This window comes from Pelecanus crispus, chromosome 6 (assembly GCF_030463565.1).
Source record: "Pelecanus crispus isolate bPelCri1 chromosome 6, bPelCri1.pri, whole genome shotgun sequence".
NCBI classification, from domain to species: domain Eukaryota; kingdom Metazoa; phylum Chordata; class Aves; order Pelecaniformes; family Pelecanidae; genus Pelecanus; species Pelecanus crispus.
This window is the reverse complement of record NC_134648.1, coordinates 75,029,354-75,047,932: the sequence shown is the minus strand read 5'-3', so window position 1 is coordinate 75,047,932 and position 18,579 is coordinate 75,029,354. Positions and strand designations below refer to the sequence as shown.

Genomic DNA, 18,579 nt, shown 5'->3' with positions numbered 1-18,579 from the left:
GAGTAATGCGATCTGTACATGTATACTTTCATCAGTCCCAAAGGGAGCCGAGTGCTTCATTTCCGATGCGGAGTCCCGCTGAGGTCCATTGCTTACGACTGCACCAGTTCCCTCTCAGACACGAGGGTGCTTCTCCGCAGGACTGCGCTCCCTCCCGCCCGCCTGCTCCGCGGAGGAGCATCCACCTTGCCACCCGCCTGCCCACACCGCGGCGGGACGCTGGCCAGGGCGGCGCAGAAACCAGCACCGCAGCTCTCGCGGAGCTTTTGGCGTAGTCACTGATAGATGATTTCATTTAGCTGGTGTGGGCACTGTTGTTATCTTCCTTGTTTCCATACTCTGTGAGGATCCTGGATCTGGCAATGTAAGAGATAAGGCTAATTGAACTGTCAGGCTTTCTGGGAGAAGAGTGCAGCGCTGCTGGTTGTGGCAGCCAGGAAAACAGCGATGATCTAAAATTAGCCCATGTTCCATTTTTATTTAGATTCCTGTTGTTGTGGGGGCTTTTCTTGGTGGTTTTTTTTTGTTGTTGTTGTTGTTTTATTTTCATTTTTGGTTTTTGAATGACATAAAATTAGCTCCTTCTGAGTTTATTCTGAAAATAGCATTAAGAACTTAAATGTTCGGTGGAGATGGCTATAAACCCATTGAATTGCCATGATTTAGAGGTCACTGCGAGTTTTAGCTTAGCAAGTGAAGCACACATGAAACATCCCTCATTTTCAATACATAACTGGCATTATGGCAAAGTAACTCCAGACCGTGAGGTGAGGAGCATCTGTCCGAAAGCTGAGTGCCTGGATGGAGGTGCATTGCGCGGCGGGGATGAGCTCTAGCAGCAGGGGCCTGAAGGGTGTTGCTGGTGCCATGTGCGGTGCCACCAGCTGCTTCCAAACTGCTTTGTCATTTGTATGTGTCTGGGTGGCTGGGTATGCGTATATGTGTGTATGCAAACACAGATATCTCAGTTGGTTTTTTTGGAAGGTAGTATAGAAGCTCTTATGTCAGGATACGGAGAATGGTAAAGACCTCAGGTAACAAGATGAGGATGACACACCGGCACATGAGCCTCAGTTTCATGGTGTAACCACAGACCGTCTTTGCTCTTTTATTACGTGGTTTGCTTATCTTGCAGAGACTAACAGACATCTGCTCTCCCTTACAGGCTCTTGAACCTGATCTACAATGGAAAAACTGCTTTTGTTTCTGCTGTTCATTGGCATAGCGGTGAGAGCTCAGATCTGCCCAAAGCGCTGTGTCTGTCAGATTTTGTCTCCGAACCTTGCCACCCTTTGTGCCAAGAAAGGGCTCTTATTTGTTCCTCCCAACATTGACAGGAGGACCGTGGAGTTACGGCTGGCAGACAACTTTGTTACAAACATTAAAAGGAAAGACTTTGCCAATATGACCAGCCTGGTGGACCTGACGCTGTCCAGGAATACAATCAGTTTTATTACACCTCACGCATTTGCTGACTTGCGCAATTTGCGGGCTTTGCATTTGAACAGCAACCGATTGACTAAGATCACCAATGACATGTTCAGTGGACTCTCCAATCTTCACCACTTGATACTTAACAACAACCAGCTGACTTTAATTTCTTCCACAGCTTTCGATGATGTTTTAGCTCTTGAGGAATTGGATTTGTCTTACAACAATCTGGAAACCATCCCCTGGGATGCAGTGGAGAAGATGGTTAGTTTGCACACTCTCAGTCTAGACCACAACATGATTGACCATATTCCTAAGGGGACCTTCTCCCACCTCCACAAGATGACCAGGTTGGATGTCACGTCTAACAAACTGCAGAAGCTACCGCCTGATCCTCTCTTCCAGCGAGCTCAGGTACTAGCAACCTCAGGAATTATCAGCCCCTCGACTTTTGCGTTGAGCTTTGGTGGGAACCCTTTGCATTGCAACTGTGAGCTTTTGTGGCTGAGGCGTCTTTCGAGGGAAGACGACCTGGAGACTTGTGCTTCTCCCACGCTCTTGTCCGGCCGGTACTTCTGGTCGATCCCCGAGGAGGAGTTCCTGTGCGAGCCTCCTCTCATCACCCGGCACACCCACGAGCTGCGGGTGCTGGAGGGCCAGCGGGCAGCGCTGCGGTGTAAGGCCCGGGGGGACCCCGAACCAGCAATTCATTGGATTTCACCTGAGGGCAAACTGATTTCAAATGCAACGAGGTCTGTGGTGTACGACAACGGGACGCTTGACATTCTTATAACGACGGTGAAGGATACGGGCTCCTTCACCTGCATTGCTTCCAATCCAGCTGGGGAGGCCACGCAGACGGTGGACCTGCACATAATCAAACTCCCCCACTTGCTGAACAGCACGAACCACATCCATGAGCCTGACCCTGGCTCTTCGGATATCTCCACTTCCACCAAGTCGGGCTCCAATGCGAGCAGTAGCAACGGGGATACTAAAGTCAGCCAAGATAAGAAGGTGGTCGTTGCAGAAGCAACATCCTCTACTGCTCTGCTGAAATTCAATTTTCAGAGGAACATACCTGGGATACGTATGTTCCAAATCCAGTACAACGGTACTTACGATGACTCCCTTGTTTACAGGTAAGGCAGCCCCAGCCCGCCTGTGCAGGCTGCTCGGTGCCGACGTGCTGGCCCCAGCTCCGGGCAGCTCCCTCCGCCGGAGCGGCAGGTTTGGCAGGGGCCCGCGCCGCGCCGGCCCCGCAGAGCCCTGCCTGTGGCAACAGGTGGTGGGAGCCTCGGGAAAGGCTCATGCAATTTTCTACTCACAAATAGGGAAATTACCTTGAACGGTGTTATTTTTAGATAATCCAAACGGACCTCTAATCCTCTGAACTAATCTGATTGGCAGAAAGGTTGTGAAGTTAGATGAGTTAAATGGATCTTAACATTCTCAGCCTTAGGAAAACACAGGGTGAAAGGTGTCTGTAAACACGTTCCTTGTAGCGCTTTCTGGCGGTGTCTGTGCTGGTGTGCTGACGGTGTGCGGAGAGGTGCTGTACCGCCGGCTGTAACAGTCACACCATCCAAGACTGTCTTTGCTTGGTCATTGCTTTTATGTTTTTGACGTGGCCGCTCTCATGAGGGGCTCTGCCATGCTGAGCCATGCCGGGAGGCTTGGCGGTGACTGCTGCCGCACCAAACGTGGGGCAGCAGCCAGTGCGGGGACGGCGGCAGGAGTGGAGGAGCCGAGCCCTGGTGGTGGTCACCACGGCCGGGGGCTGCGGCACATGGCGGGGGGTGGCTGCGGGTCTGCCAGGTTCATTCACGCTGATTTCCTTCTCCCCCAGAATGATACCTCCCACAAGCAAAACCTTCCTGGTCAACAACCTGGCTGCTGGGACTGTGTACGACCTGTGCGTCCTGGCCATCTACGACGACGGGATCACCTCGCTCACCGCCACCAGGGTGGTGGGCTGCACGCAGTTCACCACCGAGCAGGATTACGTGCGCTGCCACTTCATGCAGTCCCAGTTCCTGGGCGGGACCATGATTATCATCATTGGTGGGATCATTGTGGCTTCCGTGCTCGTGTTCATCATCATCCTCATGATCCGCTACAAGGTGTGTAACAACAACGGGCAGCAGAAGGCCACCAAGGTCAGCAACGTGTACTCGCAGACGAATGGGGCTCAGATCCAGGGCTGCAGCGGGGTGCTGTCGCAGTCGATGTCCAAGCAGGCTGTCGGGCATGAAGAGGGCATCCAGTGCTGCAAGGCTGCCAGCGACGGCGTGACGCAGTCGCCGGAGACCGGCTCCAGCCAGGACTCGGCCACCACTACCTCCGCTTTGCCTCCCGCCTGGACTTCCAGCGTTTCTGTCTCCCAGAAGCAGAAGCGAAAGCCGGGGCCAAAGCCAAGCAGCGAGCCGCAGAGTGAAGCTGTCAGCAGTATCGAGTCCCAAAACACTAACAGAAATAACTCCACTGCCCTGCAGTTAGCTAGCCGTCCCCCCGACTCTGTCAAAGGGGCCCCCACGTACAAAAGAGCACAATCAAAGCCAAGTAAGTTCCTCACTTTGCCAGCTGACGCATCCCGAGCCAAGCGCAGGCTCTCCCTGGGCGGCGAGCCGATGGAGTCCCGCTGCCCCGGCAGCGCCCGGGGCGCCGGTGGATTGCGGTCCAAACGGAGCATGTCCATGAACGGGATGCTAGTCCAGTCAGACAGCTCTGATGTGGATAGTGGAAAAGCAACTTTCTCCAGTTCTGAGTGGATATTGGAAAGCACTGTGTGACCTGCTTTTTTTTTTCTTTTTTTTTTTTTTTAATTTTAATTTTTATTTTAATGAAAAACAAAACACCAAACGTTGTGTGAAACTCCCGCTCCCGGGGAATTGGATTTGGAAGTCCACTGTTGTCTCGCTGATTAATGGCTTGTTCATGCGGGGTTCTGTATAAGCCACCCAGTGCACACAGGGTTTTATTTAGTTTTTATTTGGTTTTATTTAATATCAAAACCGAAGGCAACATTCAGATTAAAAAAAAAAAAAAGGAAAAAAAAGATTAAGGGGTGAAAAAAAGCATGAAACAGCACCAGTGCCTTCCCTACTCTAGGACTGGCTTCCTGGTTCTGCAGTAGCAGAAAACAAAAGAGAGAGTTTTCACAGAAAAAGCCTTTTATAAAGGAAATGAAATTTCCTCCGAGCTAACAAATAACCACTTCTGGATCAATCAGTAAAATGATATTTTTAAAATGGTCAGACTGTATATTTCTTTTCCGTGACAATGGTGTTGCCTTTGTTTTTAGGCAGATGCTGTACAGAAACAACAACCCTGTGTTGTTACGTTGTGTAAAATAAAATATTCACTCCGTACACCAGCCAGCCTCGCGGTAACTGCCCGCCCAGGAGCCGTGCCCGGGGGAGCCAGGAGGAGGAGGAGGAGGAGGGTGCCAGGGCGAGGGGTCCCTCTCCTCCTGGGCACCAGCGCAGCAGCTGGGCTCCGCTGCCGGGTCGCCCTGAGAGGGTGCTCGACCCGCGGTCCCCGAGCATCCTCATCCCATGGCAGTGGCTTTGCCTGGTGCCGACGCTGGAAAAAATTGTTGCCGTTCAGCACCAGCAATCAGGGCAGGCGTCCCCCCCGTTGCTCCCAACCCGTGCAAGGCCTGGTTTGCTGCTCAGTTTGCAGAGCTGGCCCCACCCCGGCAGTCAGAGCAGCGAAGGCTGTCCTCGTCCCGTCAGCGCAGGTGCATGCAGGCGTGAAACGTGGGCGAGGGAGCCTACGGGAAACGGGGAGCAGCCCTGCACCCCGGCCGCAGCGGCAGGCTCTGCTGCAGTCCTGCAGACCTCCTCTGCGGCAGGGAAACGTGACTTGGCGGGGCTGCAGGCAGTGCTGGCACCTTAGGGTGCGCGGGAGAGAGCCGAGCAGGGGCAGCGAGCAGGGCTGGCAGGGCGGCCCCGGCAGCGCAGGGCGGCCGTTCGGCAACTCGGGCAGCTCATGGTGAGGACTCATCGGGATGGTGATGCTCATCTCCTTCTGTCCTAGACTTTTTGGGGCATATTTCCTGGAACTCTACGGTTTGTTTCAGTTCTCTTTAATCCCTGCACACAGCGAAGGGACTGGAAGCTGGTCTCGTCTTTAACCTGCTGTTTGTGGTGTGCGGGGGACAGAATAATTTCAGGCCGCAATGTAAGGACGTAAACAGTGCAATAGGCAATAGCAACCGAAACCCCGTGTTGTGAGGATGGCAGACGTGCTTATGCTGCTCTGCTCGTTCTGAAGAAAAGGCAACTATTAGTATTATTTAAACTGGTACGGTCATCGTGTTTAAATCAGAGACAGCTGTAACTCTGCAGCATTCGTGCATTCCCAGATGACGAACAAAAGGTTTCGTACGGGCTTCGTGGCCGTTCAAGTTGTAGGGCAGCGCCATCTCACACCCAAGCAGGTGCAAGCAGGGCAGCAGGCTGGCCCGGAGCAGCCGTGCAGGGGACGGGTCCCGGCCGCCGCCGGGGCTCTGCCTCCGAGGCGCCGCAGCTCGGGGCTGAGGCGTGCCAGGTGAGCCCCGCTGCTTTCAGCCATCCTGGGCTGCTCCGGCGGTTTTGCTGCCTGTCGTGGAGAAAAAGTCTGGGTGGGGGTGGTGTGAAGGACATAAAAAGAAGAGGCTGTTTCTTTTTTAGAAAGCCCTTTTTCTTCTCTTGGGAAATGCAGAGACCAAAAAGGAAACAAAGTCTTAAAATTAGAATACCCGCTTTCTACTGGGGAAGTTTAAAAAAAAAAAAAAATCCCTCCTTAGATTTCTCTGGAAGTCCAGCTTCTTCTCGAGGGGCTGTATGCACAGAAACTAGCTATTAAAATAGTGCGCCGTCAGAGGCAGTGATGTCTTTGTCCGACTTCTGGTAGTCTGACAACGGAGGTGTTGTCAAGTATGGGAAAAACGCGTGCTTCCATGCCCCACAAGGAGCTGCTCTCTGCAGACAGTACCTTCACTTTGCGCTTGGGTACGGAGATAGCTTGAAAGGTTGTCCGCTGAGGTATTTGTTTTAATCATGCATTTTAAAGACATCAAATGAAAATGCTTTATATGTTGTCTAAAATTGGACGTAAATGTGTCTTAATGTTTTGTGAAAGTGCTAAAATATTAATAGCCTTTTGGGATTTAGGGAGTCTTATTTTTTATATTTTTCATTTTTTACTCAAAGGAATCGATTTCTAAACACTGCAGCTGAGTGTCCTGTCCACAGCGCATCTGTACAGCAGCTTAAGACATCTGTCCCAGCGTTTGATTCAAGCCTCTGCCAGCAGAGCAGGGTTAGGCCTGGATAGCCGAGAGTTCCTCTTGTGCCGCTTTCTCTCTTCGGCAGAGAGGAGCGTCCCTTGGGAACGCACGGGGCATGAAATCTGCCGTTTCCACTGGAGTAGCTGCAGCAGGACAGTTCGCTTCATTCAGGCTTGATTCAGTCAAAGTGTGGAAAGCCTTATGAAGGAGGAAATTCTCTGTCCTTTCTGTTCTGCAAAACCAGAGGTTGCCACCAGCTTGAGGCAGGAAGCGCTGCGATGCTCCCTGATCCGAACAACGCTGGCACGTCTTTGTTCAGAGCGCAGTACTGCAGCATTTGCTAGTGCTTCAGAAACGAGAATACGCGTTCAGTAAACCCAAGCAGTGTGCCCCGTTGTGGGCGATGGGGGCCGACACGTAGGGCGGTCCCGGGGGTGTCGGGGGCGCGGGGGCTGCGCTGCGGCCGGCCTGGCACGGCAGCCCTGGCTTCAGCCCAGGCTGCAGCGGGGAGTCTGCAGGGGCCCGAACCAGCATGTGCCAAGCTGCCCTCGGGGCATCGCCCAGCCTGCGGCTCTGCTCCTCGCCATCCTTCTCGAAAACAGATTGACGGAGCTTTTAGCCATGAGACGGTGTCTTTTTTCACAAGCACCGGAGGAGGAGAAACTACTTCAGAAATTTGTTTACTCTTATTGCAATTGCTGGCACGTGCTTCCTCTTACACCTTCTCCTAATCCTTTTCTCAGAGCGTACGTGTTGTGATAAAGAGGGCTGGTACAAACAATATTTGGATGGAGAAGCAGGTCTTTGTTGGGTGACAAGTTTGTTGTGTTAGTTGTTTTCTGTGCTGCCTTTCCACTTGTGTTCTGGGCATGTTCTTTACAGTGAATATACGGTACTGCTCCGCTCTGGGTGCCAATGTGGCTTTATTTCTGCCAGCGTGTTCCTGTGCGTTTGACAGCCCTGCCCACGCACCTGCAAGAACAAAGAGCGAACTGGAAAGTGATGGCCCTGTGCCTGGGAGAGGGGCACGGCCGCCGGCACACGCCGCTCTGCCTGGGAAGGGCCCGGCAGCCCCTGCTGCCCGCACCGCCGCGGCGTGGCTGCTGCCGGGGCACGCTGCCTGCCCGAGGGCTCCTGCCGAGGCGCTGCCGCGAGGTTGGCTTATCCCCCGGGCTGCAAAGCTGCCGGAGGCTTCCCAGCAGTACAGGGATGCTCCTGCCTCCTGGGGACCATGAAAGCCCCGCTGGGCAACGCTTCGGGACTGTACAAAGCCTCTCCTAGTAACTCCTCAGGCTCCTGAGCGCAGTCACCGAGCCAGGCACCCGCCTGGCATCGAGCATCCCAGGCTGGTGGAGAGACGCCGAGCTGTGACGGCTGACGGTCCTGCCGCAGCCGGCGCTCACTGTGTGCGTGCCCTCGAGAAGGCGCAGCGTAGCCCCTCCTGTGCCGCTGTGAAACCGTACCCAGAGCCCCAGCAGGCACCCTGCGCAGAGAGGGAGTGCACTTCTTCCCCCAGTAATTGATTCAACCAGCAGAAGTAATGGTCACAGCTGCTATCACTTACTATCGCTTCTCTTCCTATTAATTGAGAGGAACTGGAGTCTCGGAGGTACCGCTCGCAGAGTGGCAACATCTGTCAGCGTTGCAATAGCTCAAGAACATTTACTGTCCTGTTCTAGGGTGCTGCTTGCAACCAGGCGTGTGCTATTGCTCCCATAAAGCATCAATAACAACAGCCACGAAATCACACAGTGCCTTTCCCCGGGTAACTTAGTAAGTAATCTTAGTGTTGGTCAAAGTTCCGGTTTAAAAGAAGCAAACCGTGGCAAAGTCATTAGGGTCCTGCTTACAGAAAACATGTATCCCGTATTTTCCCTTTGCAAATGTGTTTCTGCATGCCTTGCTGCATGTTGGGGTGCCTGGACCTGGTGCCAGAGCCTGTGCTGCCAGAGTCGGCCTGTGCTGGGTAATTAACCCACCACGGCACCTCTGCCCCGCCGGGGCTTCCAGGCGGCAAAGCGCCGATTCCTGCTGCAAATCCTCCTGTCGTGCTACACCCCTCCGCTGCCATTGCCGCCCTCAGAGCTGAATCGTCCTGGGCATCAGGCACCCACCCAGGGGTCTGGCTGGCACCAGCCCCCCCTGCACAGGCAGCAGTGTTGTCTTCCCTTCCGTTCAGGCTGCAGGCAGGTGCATCGCGTTAGGCATTGCATGTCAGATTAAATCAACTCTGTAAATAAGAATACGCATCCCCTATACTGACTTTTTACTGTTTGAGCATGGCTGTGGTCTTGCTTTCACAACAGTACAGACGTCCATGAAACAGAAGTGCGCAGGTTAGTGGGGCTGGCGTGGTGCGGGTTAAAGCACCTGCACCCCGGCATCAGTAACGCAAGACCGACCAAGGGCAAATTGTACTGGTCTTGCTGACCGTAGACTTTTAATATAATTGACTTATTCACAAGAGCCAGGCGCGAAGGCTGCTGCCATAGAAAGAAGGAAGCTTAGCTTGGAAGGAAGGAAACTAAAAAGGGAAAAAAGCAAACGTGGCACATCGCTGGCTGCAGAGAGACCCCACGTCGGAAACTTTGTATGAAAATGAACAGAATAAGCTCCTGTTTTTGTTGTGCTGGAACAAGCTGTGTCACCTCAGGTCGTTCCAAGCACTGCACTTTGGAAAGCATTCCTGTCATAAATGTGGAAGTTGACACCAAGTTGGTGCCAAGCTGGTTTTCCTCCCGGACTGCCAGTTTGACGTGCGAGTGCCAGATTGCTTCTCTAGAGGCGCCTGCCGTGTTTTGTGTGCAAGCCGCGCAATCCCTTCTGCAGGGGAAATTTCCCTTGGGAGAGGGAAATGAGGAAAAGCAGTGAGGGTTGTGGCCCCGGCCCCCTTGGCTTCCCCGGGAGGCCGTCGGAGGGGCGGAGGGCAGCGCCAGCCTGCCCGTGGTGTGGGCACGCCGGACCGGCAGACCTGAGCCTTGGCTTCACCCGGCGAGCCCGTAGGCAGCTGGGAGCTGTCACCCGCAGCAAACCAAGGACGAATTTACAATATGGTGTCTAGGTTGTATTTACATACTGCAGCTTTGCATTCCCTAAGGTAAGTGAAGCCGTAGCGGGGTGGCAGGGAGAGAGGCCGGGCACGGTGGGACTGCAGGCGAGGCAGTGCTCCTCCTGGTGAAAAACAGCTGCCCCGTGGGCTGTCTGCTGCACCATGGAGCCCTTTGGTGCAAACGATGTGGGAGCTCAGCGCAGGACAGTTAAACACCTGCGCATTCTGTCTAAAGTGACTTTTGTATGCAAACCTCACAGAGGCAAGTGCCAGATCTGTGCCCACCCACTGCTCCGTTCTGGTCTTTTCAGTTCCGTGCACACTTCTGAAACGATGCAAAGAGTTGAAATCCCTGCCGTGGAAAAAGGCTTGGCCTCAGCGAGGGCAGAAGCAAATCTAGAAACTGGAAAACTCTCTGATTCTGGAACAATGGGCTTTACTGGTTCCGTTTCGGGGAGGTTTTTTTGTTAGTTTGATTTTCCCCTTAGCAGAAGCACTTCCAGCCGGGGCCGAAGCTGGCCGGTGGTGGCTCTGAGCCGCAGGCCGGGGATGCCAGGCACCATTAACCTCTCCTGTGCCAGCCGCCGCGTCTGCCGGCCGTGCCCCGGCCCCCGCAGCGCTGGCAGCCCCCGAGCCGCGGGGTGCTGGGGTCGAAGGCAGCCTCTGCTGCCTGCTCCTGCCCGCGGCGGCTCCACGGGCAGCTCCCAGGGCTGTCGGTGCGGTGCCGCGCTTGGCCTGGCCGCGCTGAGCAGCTCCCGGTGCCGCCTGCCCCGCGGCAGCTCGGCTTTGGCTGCGAGGAAGGGCCGGCGCCGGCTCCTCGTCTGCTCACTGCCTCCCTTTTCTCTCTTTGCACAGAAGCCGGGGCTGACCCGCAGGACGCCTGCCCGCCTCCGCTCCCTGAAAATGTTGCCACCGACGTTCTTACTCGGCAGAAAACAATACGATTCCAGCTCACCGAAGATTAATGTGTCGCACCACGCTCACCCCACCGAAACCTTTACTTGAAGCTGCAGCCGAAGCCGAGAGGCCGTCGAGGCTGGCTGCGTCGGATGAACTTTCTTCCCCCCGTTCACAGATTGCCCATCTCCCATCTGCCACATGAAGTCTAAATACCTTTTTTTCTGGTGTCCAAGGTTTTTATAAAACTAAAAATTACGATGAAAAATCTGGTGGCAACAGCTGCGGTCCCAAGTCGTGTTAAATGTCGCCAGTGGTGAGTTCACAAACTGTAAACATGGTAGCTTATATCACCTGAACAAATAAATGTTTTACTATGACGTGTGGGCATGTTGGTTGATCCGGAGGGTTTTGCCCAGCGGCAGGCATGCCCTTCTGTGCACGGTGCTGCGTCTCCGCGCCGCAGGTCCCGGTGCCGCTGGTGGTCCGCGCGCCTGGTGGGCGATGGCGGGGGTCAGCCAAGCCTCTGCAGCGCGGGGCGGGCGAACGCCTCCTCGCTGAGGGGCTCTGCTGAGCGAGCAGCGAGCTCTGCCCGCCCCGGCCCCGTCCCCGTCCCGCGGGGACAACCAGCGCCAATGGGGCAGAGAGCTGCCCGGCCTTGCCTCTTGGGGCTGGGCGAGGGATGGGCTTGGAGCGGAGAGGGAGCACCCCGCCTGCCCCTGCCCGCTGCGGGAAAAGCCCTGGGGCTGCTGGCCCCACACAACCCCCGCCTTGCAGCCAGGCAGGGAACCCGGGACACGGTGGGTTACGGCACCGCGGGCTCCTGCAGCGCTGCGTGTGCACGCAGAGTACCGAGCACCGGCGTGCCGCTAGCTCTTGTGCCATGTCGGCCCTAACACGGGAAAGCCTGGGGCGAGGGGCAGCGGGGCACCGGCCTGGGGCTGCAACCCTCCCATGGCTGCACCAGCCCCAGGCCACGCTGCCAGCCCAGCCAGACAGCAGGTCTCCCTGTCACGCCTTGTTTCTCAAACAAGACCAAGGGGTTTTTGTTTTTTTTTTCCTTTTCTTCCTCGTCAAGAATCCCATATGGCTTCCAGATATAATTATAGCTTCTACAAAAACCACAGTGAATCAACCAGCTTTAATATAACTTCTGAAGAACAGATTACAGCTAGTATAAATATTTATTGTTGGCGGGACTGGCTTCGCATCGGCTGCGTGAAGGGCAGGAGATGGAGCTGCCCAGACGTGGCTCCCCCGCCCAGCTGCTCCCTGCCGCAGGGACCGTCCCAAGAAGCCACGGTCCCACCAGTGGCTTCCGCCACACTGCGCAGATGATGGACCTCAGCCCAGGACCCGGCTGCGCAACTCGCCCACGGTTTGCACGTACCTGCAGAGACCATCTCCCCAGGACAAGGCAGCCCGTGGGAGGAGCGGCTGAGCTAAGCCACGAGCCTCCCCCTTTGGTTTCCTCTTAGGCTTTCTCCCGACGGCTGCAGAGCCAAGGGCTGCAGAGCCAAGAGACGCAGCCAGGGCTCACCCCAAGGCATCGGCAATGGGGACCCCAAGCTCCCCGGTGGGGCCCGGCACCCAAGGGCTTGTGGACCTGCAGAAAACTTGGTGCTGGTCGAGCCTCACAGACCCCAGGGATAAACGGTCCATGTTTTGTCCAGTGCACAAGAATGCCATGCCAAATGGAGACTTCAAGGGGAAAAAAACCATCAATTTTGATCAGGAGTTGGACTCATGGCTCTTATTCTCACACAGCGTGACCAGGGATCTTTCTGGTGCTGCACACAGCCTGCATTTTATGTGGATTATAACAACAGCACATATTGCTCTTCCCTTTCCTTACTGCATAGTGTAATTGAGGTTTGAATTCTGGAAGAGGATAAGCCCAAAATAAACTACTTTTCAATAAAATGCTTGGTGGAAATTGAGTCCACAAACTCATCACCTCTCTTACCGCAGACTGAAGTGACTTCCCTGGTGAAATTGCAGGACAACTGACCTTTCTCAGAGCAAGCAGATGACACTCAGTTCTGCGAAACAGCGGGGCAGAGTGAATCCGTGACTCAGAAGTGTGAGTTACAAGAAGAACTGAGAGGCTGCTGCTTCCTTTTGACATCCCGCATTAGGCTCTGCAGCTGCCGAAACCCTTATTAAACCAACAAGCTCCAACCTCTTGCTGCACAGACCATATCAGCTCCCAGGACTTCATTTCACATCAGGATCATGTTACTGCCCTCATTCAATGGCTCCAATTTCAAGCTTTCATGCACAGAGCAGAGCTGCTTTTCCCTTACTGATTCCTTTCTATATCCTTTTAATTAATTGTCAAGGTAAGTTCCACCTGTCAGCTCAATGTTAGTTAGAAATCCAACTTTCACTGTGGCAAGATCTGCTGAAATTGTGAATGAAATTTTTGGAAAAAAAAACCCTGGCAGGTCTGTGGAGCACGACAGCTGGACACTGCCATTGATAGTTGTGTTGGTGGGCCAGCAATAGGGGCTGTTTTACCTAGGATGGCTTTAGTAGCATTTCATCCATACGTTCAAAGATTAGAGGAATATCATCATTTCAACAAGCAAAAATGACCTGTTATAGAGACCCAGAACTTAGATATTTACTGAAGAATCATGCAGATTATCTCCGTTGATAAAGCTGAAGGAAATTGTGGGCCACGAAGAGCATTTTCTTATTCCTGGTGGGCCCTGCACCAGCTGACGCTTCCATGCATCAGCGTCCTCTGCCCAGCCTGGGATGCGGGGTGGGTTTCTCTCTGAGCAGGCGGCTGGAATGCTCTGATGGCTTTCCTTACGAGTGACTCCATGGGCCCAACACCACTCGGTGGTCAGCGTCTCCATGTTACCACTGGTGCTCACCAAAGTAAATGAATGGACTAGTATTGGAAAGGGCTTTTCTCAATAGGTTGAGAAAGGTCAGGAAAACGTGTCTATAGGCACTGAGGAGCTGGTGGCGAGTTGGTGCTCCAGGGAAGGCAGACGGGGATGCAGCACCCCCCAGCAGCCTCCTGGGGGGCTCAGGCTCCCGGGCAGCCCTGTGCTCTGCTCACAGGGTCTGCGTGAAGCCCAGACGATGCTGGTGTGGTGGGTTACATCTTAGTGCTATTCCAGGGCATCTTCAGTGCGAAAAACCCAGACATTGCAGCGTGCCAGCATTCGTCACTGCAGCGTGCACTCAGCTCTTGCAGTCGCTAGGGAGAACTGGTCAGGAATTTTCTGATTAAACCTTGTTTTCACAGAAATACACAGTTTTATCATGGTCTTCTTGTGGTTTTGTTGTTTCTTGGGTTTGTTTTTTTTCAGTGGGGGAAAAGTTAATTGAAGTAAAAATTTCTACTCAGAGACAAATTAAACCCTAGAGCACCCTACAGAGGATCAGCTCCTGGGAAGCGGGAAACCAGATTTGACTAGATTTGCAGTGGAGATCTCCATTTTCCATGCCTAATACAAATGTCATTTCAATATTGGCTCCAAACTGCAACCCCAAATTAGTGTGGGCATTTTTCCTCCTCCTCCTCTCTGCTCCTGGCAGGAAGCAATTGCCTTACCGAGTTCTTACTGCAGCCGGACTGCAGCGAGGGCTTCGGTCCTACTCAGCTGCCATGCATTGCTAATGGTTACTGATGACTGCTGCTGCACGGCGAAGCCGGGCCTTTGGCTGCTGTGCCTGGGGCTCCCTTTTCCTGCTGTCCCAGGAGTGAGGATTGCAGGAAAGCCCTCGCACTGCGCTTCGGAGAGAGAAGCCGTATCCTGACTGCAGAAGAGCCTTACAGCATGGCCCTAACCTGACCGCGCTGAGAGAACAACGTGCCCTGGTGTAACCATTGTAAACACGGGCTCAAGCTCTCCCAGCAGAACGGTGTCACCCCAGCCCCAAGAGGCAGTTCTCCGTCTGTCTCTGTCCTGTGAACGAAGACGTTCTCTTTTCACGCTGATGGCAGAGTGCTGTTTTGACAAACCTGTGTGCCAGGCGGACAAGCCTAATGCCTGAGGAGGCATGGACCCAGGGACTGGCCGTGGGTGCTGAGGATGCTTCCTTAGGATTAAACAACACCGAGTTTAACAGACGCTGCTAACAACTTGGTCTTTTTTTGGTTGTTTTTTTATTTTTTTGTTCAGTTTTGGGTTTTTTTTGTTTGCTTTTAATCTCCTGGAAACTTTATGAGACTACAGAAGCACCTCCAGGCTGCACTTCCAGGTTGTCCATCTACCCTAGGATGGCCGGGTCCTGGGGCAGCATGGAGTCAGCTACTCCGGGATGTTTCCATCTCAGCAGGGGAATGTGGACCGTGCAGGAGTTGTGTGCACTGCAAGCCAGCCTCCTGATTGCTACCCCAGCTGCGGGATTTCCAGAGGCACTTTCACAGAAATCTGAAAAACTGTCTGTTTTGTTCACGCGTCCAGCGCCAGTGGCTGTTGTCTGTTTAGCATGTGTGTGGAAAGAAAACAGACAAAGAACCCTCTGAGTCCTACTCACTGTAATGCTGGTAAATATCCTCCTGCCCTTACCGATCCAGAGAGCTCATTTTACAAGTGCTGCACGCTGGTTGCTCCCTACGCACCTCTGCAGAGCACCTACGGCTGCTGCACGTCATGGTGCGTGGCAGTGCCCCTATGCATCTCCTGCTTCAGCGTGGGACCAGCTCACCTCCTGAGAGCCCCCAGCCCCAGGGACCGAGATGCTTCAGCATGACCCAGCTTGCCACTGGGGAGTCTTTGCCGTGGGCTGGCTTGTGTGGCAGCCCTGCCCGTTGTACCTGCACGTGCTAACGTTTTACAGCACTTGATTTCCTGCAGCATCATCACTGGCCATTTCTGAAACAGGATTTCCTTTGCAGTTGCTTCCCTTTGCACCTAGTCCATGTTTAATGGGCTCCCTGGACATGTGCAAGCATGCTCCCCTCTCCGCGCTCCTCCAGCTGGGGGCTGCAGACAGGCTTGTCCTTGGAGCGAGGTGGAATGTCTCCCGGTGGGCTGGGGAAAACTTACATGGGACACAAACAGGCTGCCCTGACTCCATTTCTTGCTGCCTCTCCTATTTCCTTCCATCCTGTCAGAGCCTACCGCAGACTCGGAGCCTGCTGCAAGAGTTTGGTGGTGAAGGCTGAGTGGCACATTCCTGCTTAGACACTGGTCCAGGGCTGCTCTCCAGCGTCAACTCTGAAAACTCATCAATGAAAGCCAGTGGGACAGAAGATGAGGTGATAATGTGGTCCAGGAAGCCCCCAGGACAGCCACTGCTGCCAGAGCTCTGGTGCTCCTTACCCATGGGGGTCCCCCAGGAAGACCCCAGGAGAGTGCACGTTGTCTGTGGACCACAGAAGGACACCAGGCAGCTGCTGAGCCTGCTGTCGGCCCCCGTCACCCCTTCAACAGCTTGGGTGGGGTCTGCCTGTGCCAGACTACTGCCGACAGTCAATCGCCGAATACAGCGTCTTTGTGTGGGGTGATGACACCTTTCCCAGCTGCACAAGATCATAGAATCATAGAATCATAGAATCATAGAATCATAGAATCATAGAATCATAGAATCATAGAATCGTTTAGGTTGGAAAAGCCCTTTAAGATCATTCAGTCCAACCATTAACCTACACTACCAAGTCCACACCAAACCAATCAAGGGTAGACCAGACTGAACCATGTCCCAGAGTGCCACCTCTGCCCGTTTTTTGAACACTTTCAGGGATGGGGACTCCCCCACCTCTCTGGGCAGCCTGTTCCAATTCTTGACCACCCTTTCCGTAAAGAAATTTTTCCTAATTTCCAACCCAACCGGCTGCCAACTGCACTTAACTCCATTCACCACAACTCTCTGGGCTCGGCCACCCAACCAGTTTTTTACGCAGCGAAGACTACGCCCATCCAAGCCATGAGCTGCAAGATGGACAGAGTGACAGAGCAGAGTTTTGTTTTTATCCAAAAAGCCTAGTAGAAGTTAAGAGGATGGGAACTGAATACAGAAACAGTCCAACAGTGGGAATTGGGAGGACTGGGAATAGTGGCTGGAGACATTCAGTCCCCTCCTTTCCAATTGCAGGGAACAGTGTCACATAATCTTGCCCCTAAATGAATCAGGCCCTGCTCAAAGCCTAGTTAGATCTCTCCTCTCTGCAAATACTCCCAAGGGATCTTTCCAAGATGTTCATCAGACATTTCTATTTGCTGCCTGCTCATGCCATGTCTTTTTTCCTGATATTGCCTCATAACACAGATAACTTTTTTTCACCCCTAGATGTTCTTCTTACTAGCATACCTGTAGAGTGCGTGATACCTGCTCTTGCTCAGCTGGTTTCCCTTACTCTCTCCATCCCCCTTGTAATTAGTCCTGTTCCACCTCCTGCTCCCCAGCCAAATCCTCTCTCCTTGCTCTGATAGGCGGGGTATTGCACACCAGGGCAAAATCTGCACGGTGTCACTGCGACCAGCTACAGCTCTGTAGGAGGGCTGGTGTGGGCTGTGGTTGCCTGTTGCTCCGTATCTATTCCTCTCAGACTGCCCCTGCAGAAGGGGCCGCTGAGCAGCACCAGGCTGGGTCTGGCACCCAGAGTGTCTTCGGGCTGACTGTGCTGCGACTCGCTCATCATCTCAGGCATTTTTTTTTTCTATGTCATTTATTATATTACATATTCATGTCTCAAAATCTTTAGGACTCTGCCCTAGGATACCAGGCTCAGTCAGCTGTGGAAAGCAAACGCATTGGACTATCCCAGGGCAAGGGAAATACCAGTCACAACCATGCCTATGTCCCAGAACAACCTAGGCAGCAACAGGTTTGGGGGAAAGGATTGGTAGCAATGAAGATGCTTTTCCTACATAGCACGTGCAGTATCAGCCTTCCTTGCTGGTGAAAATGTGTCCAACCGTTACCTGTCAGCAAAGATACAGTAAGAATGACTGGGTATGCTGGGAAATTGAAGCAAGAAGCTGCCTTCAGTCCCTCTACCGAAATACCAGCCGTCTGCTGCCATCTCCCTTGGAGTCAGCACCCATCGCTCTCGGTCCTGCCTGCGGGGAGCAAGCAACAGTCCGCATCCCCAAAACCCGACTGAGGTAAGAGGAAGGAAAGGGAAACTGCCTCTTAACCTTAGTGATGAGTACAAGTTTCAGAATATTCAGAAAATGTTATTTGACCAAGTGGGTGAACAGTATGGGAACGTGGGAATGATTCCTGGTAACCTCGCTGATATGTTCCCAATGCTGCAGTCTCATTGGAGGTGGTGCTTTGACCAAAACCTGTCTCAGCAAAACCATAGTATAGCTTACTGATACCAGACACCAGTAGTGCCTTTACCTGCACTGATGAAGATTGAAACCAAGAGGTCAAAACACAGTTTTAATCTATTAAAGAAGAATTTAAGTGATTTTATGGTGAAGAAAGAAAAAAAGAAAAAATTTGCCAGAATTGGGGATAAAGCTGAGAAGACACAGGGACAAACCAGCGCTCATAAATTTATCCTGCCCTTCTCCTTGCACCTCTGGCAGCTCAGGCTGGCACCCCGGAGCAGCCTGCCGGCCGCTGAGTGGGGGTCTGTGGGAGGCGCAGGGTGCCCTGCCTCCGTGGGGCGCAGGGTCCCGGTGCGCGGGGCTGCGCCAGCCCCGTCCCGCGGCCACGGCACCACGCAGAGCCCGCGCTGGGAAGGGCTGCACAGAGCCCTGTGCCAGCCCCGGGGGCGAGCTGCCGCAGGGCACCGCGCTCACGGCACACGTTGGGGCATTAATTGCAGCTGCTGCCCGTGAGTTAAGGCACCTCCCCGTGCGCTGGCGCCGCACCGCAGGCAAGCGTTAGCGATGAAGCATTGGTTATCAGGGAGCAGAGGGCCCAGCCACGCATTCCCGTGCCCCACGGCTGGTGCTGACCAGAGCCTGGGGTGCAGGGCACCCCGCCATTCCACCCTGCCGAC

The 18,579-nt window shown here is 53.7% G+C and overlaps 1 protein-coding gene across 2 annotated transcripts; it reads left to right on the top strand.

Annotated features, from left to right (window-relative positions):
• The first annotated feature begins 1,185 nt into the window (after positions 1 to 1,185).
• Positions 1,186 to 10,720, top strand: LRFN5 (leucine rich repeat and fibronectin type III domain containing 5). 2 transcript variants are annotated; one of them, XM_075712895.1, is made up of 3 exons: positions 1,186 to 2,573; positions 3,281 to 3,993; positions 10,611 to 10,720. In XM_075712895.1, exons 1-3 carry the CDS (start codon positions 1,186 to 1,188, stop codon positions 10,718 to 10,720), a joined length of 2,211 nt encoding a protein of 736 aa, XP_075569010.1. The 2 variants fall into 2 exon arrangements, with proteins under 2 accessions (XP_075569010.1, XP_075569008.1); XM_075712893.1 differs by lacking the exon at positions 10,611 to 10,720 and having other exon boundaries at positions 3,281 to 4,223.
• Positions 10,721 to 18,579: the final 7,859 nt, after the last annotated feature.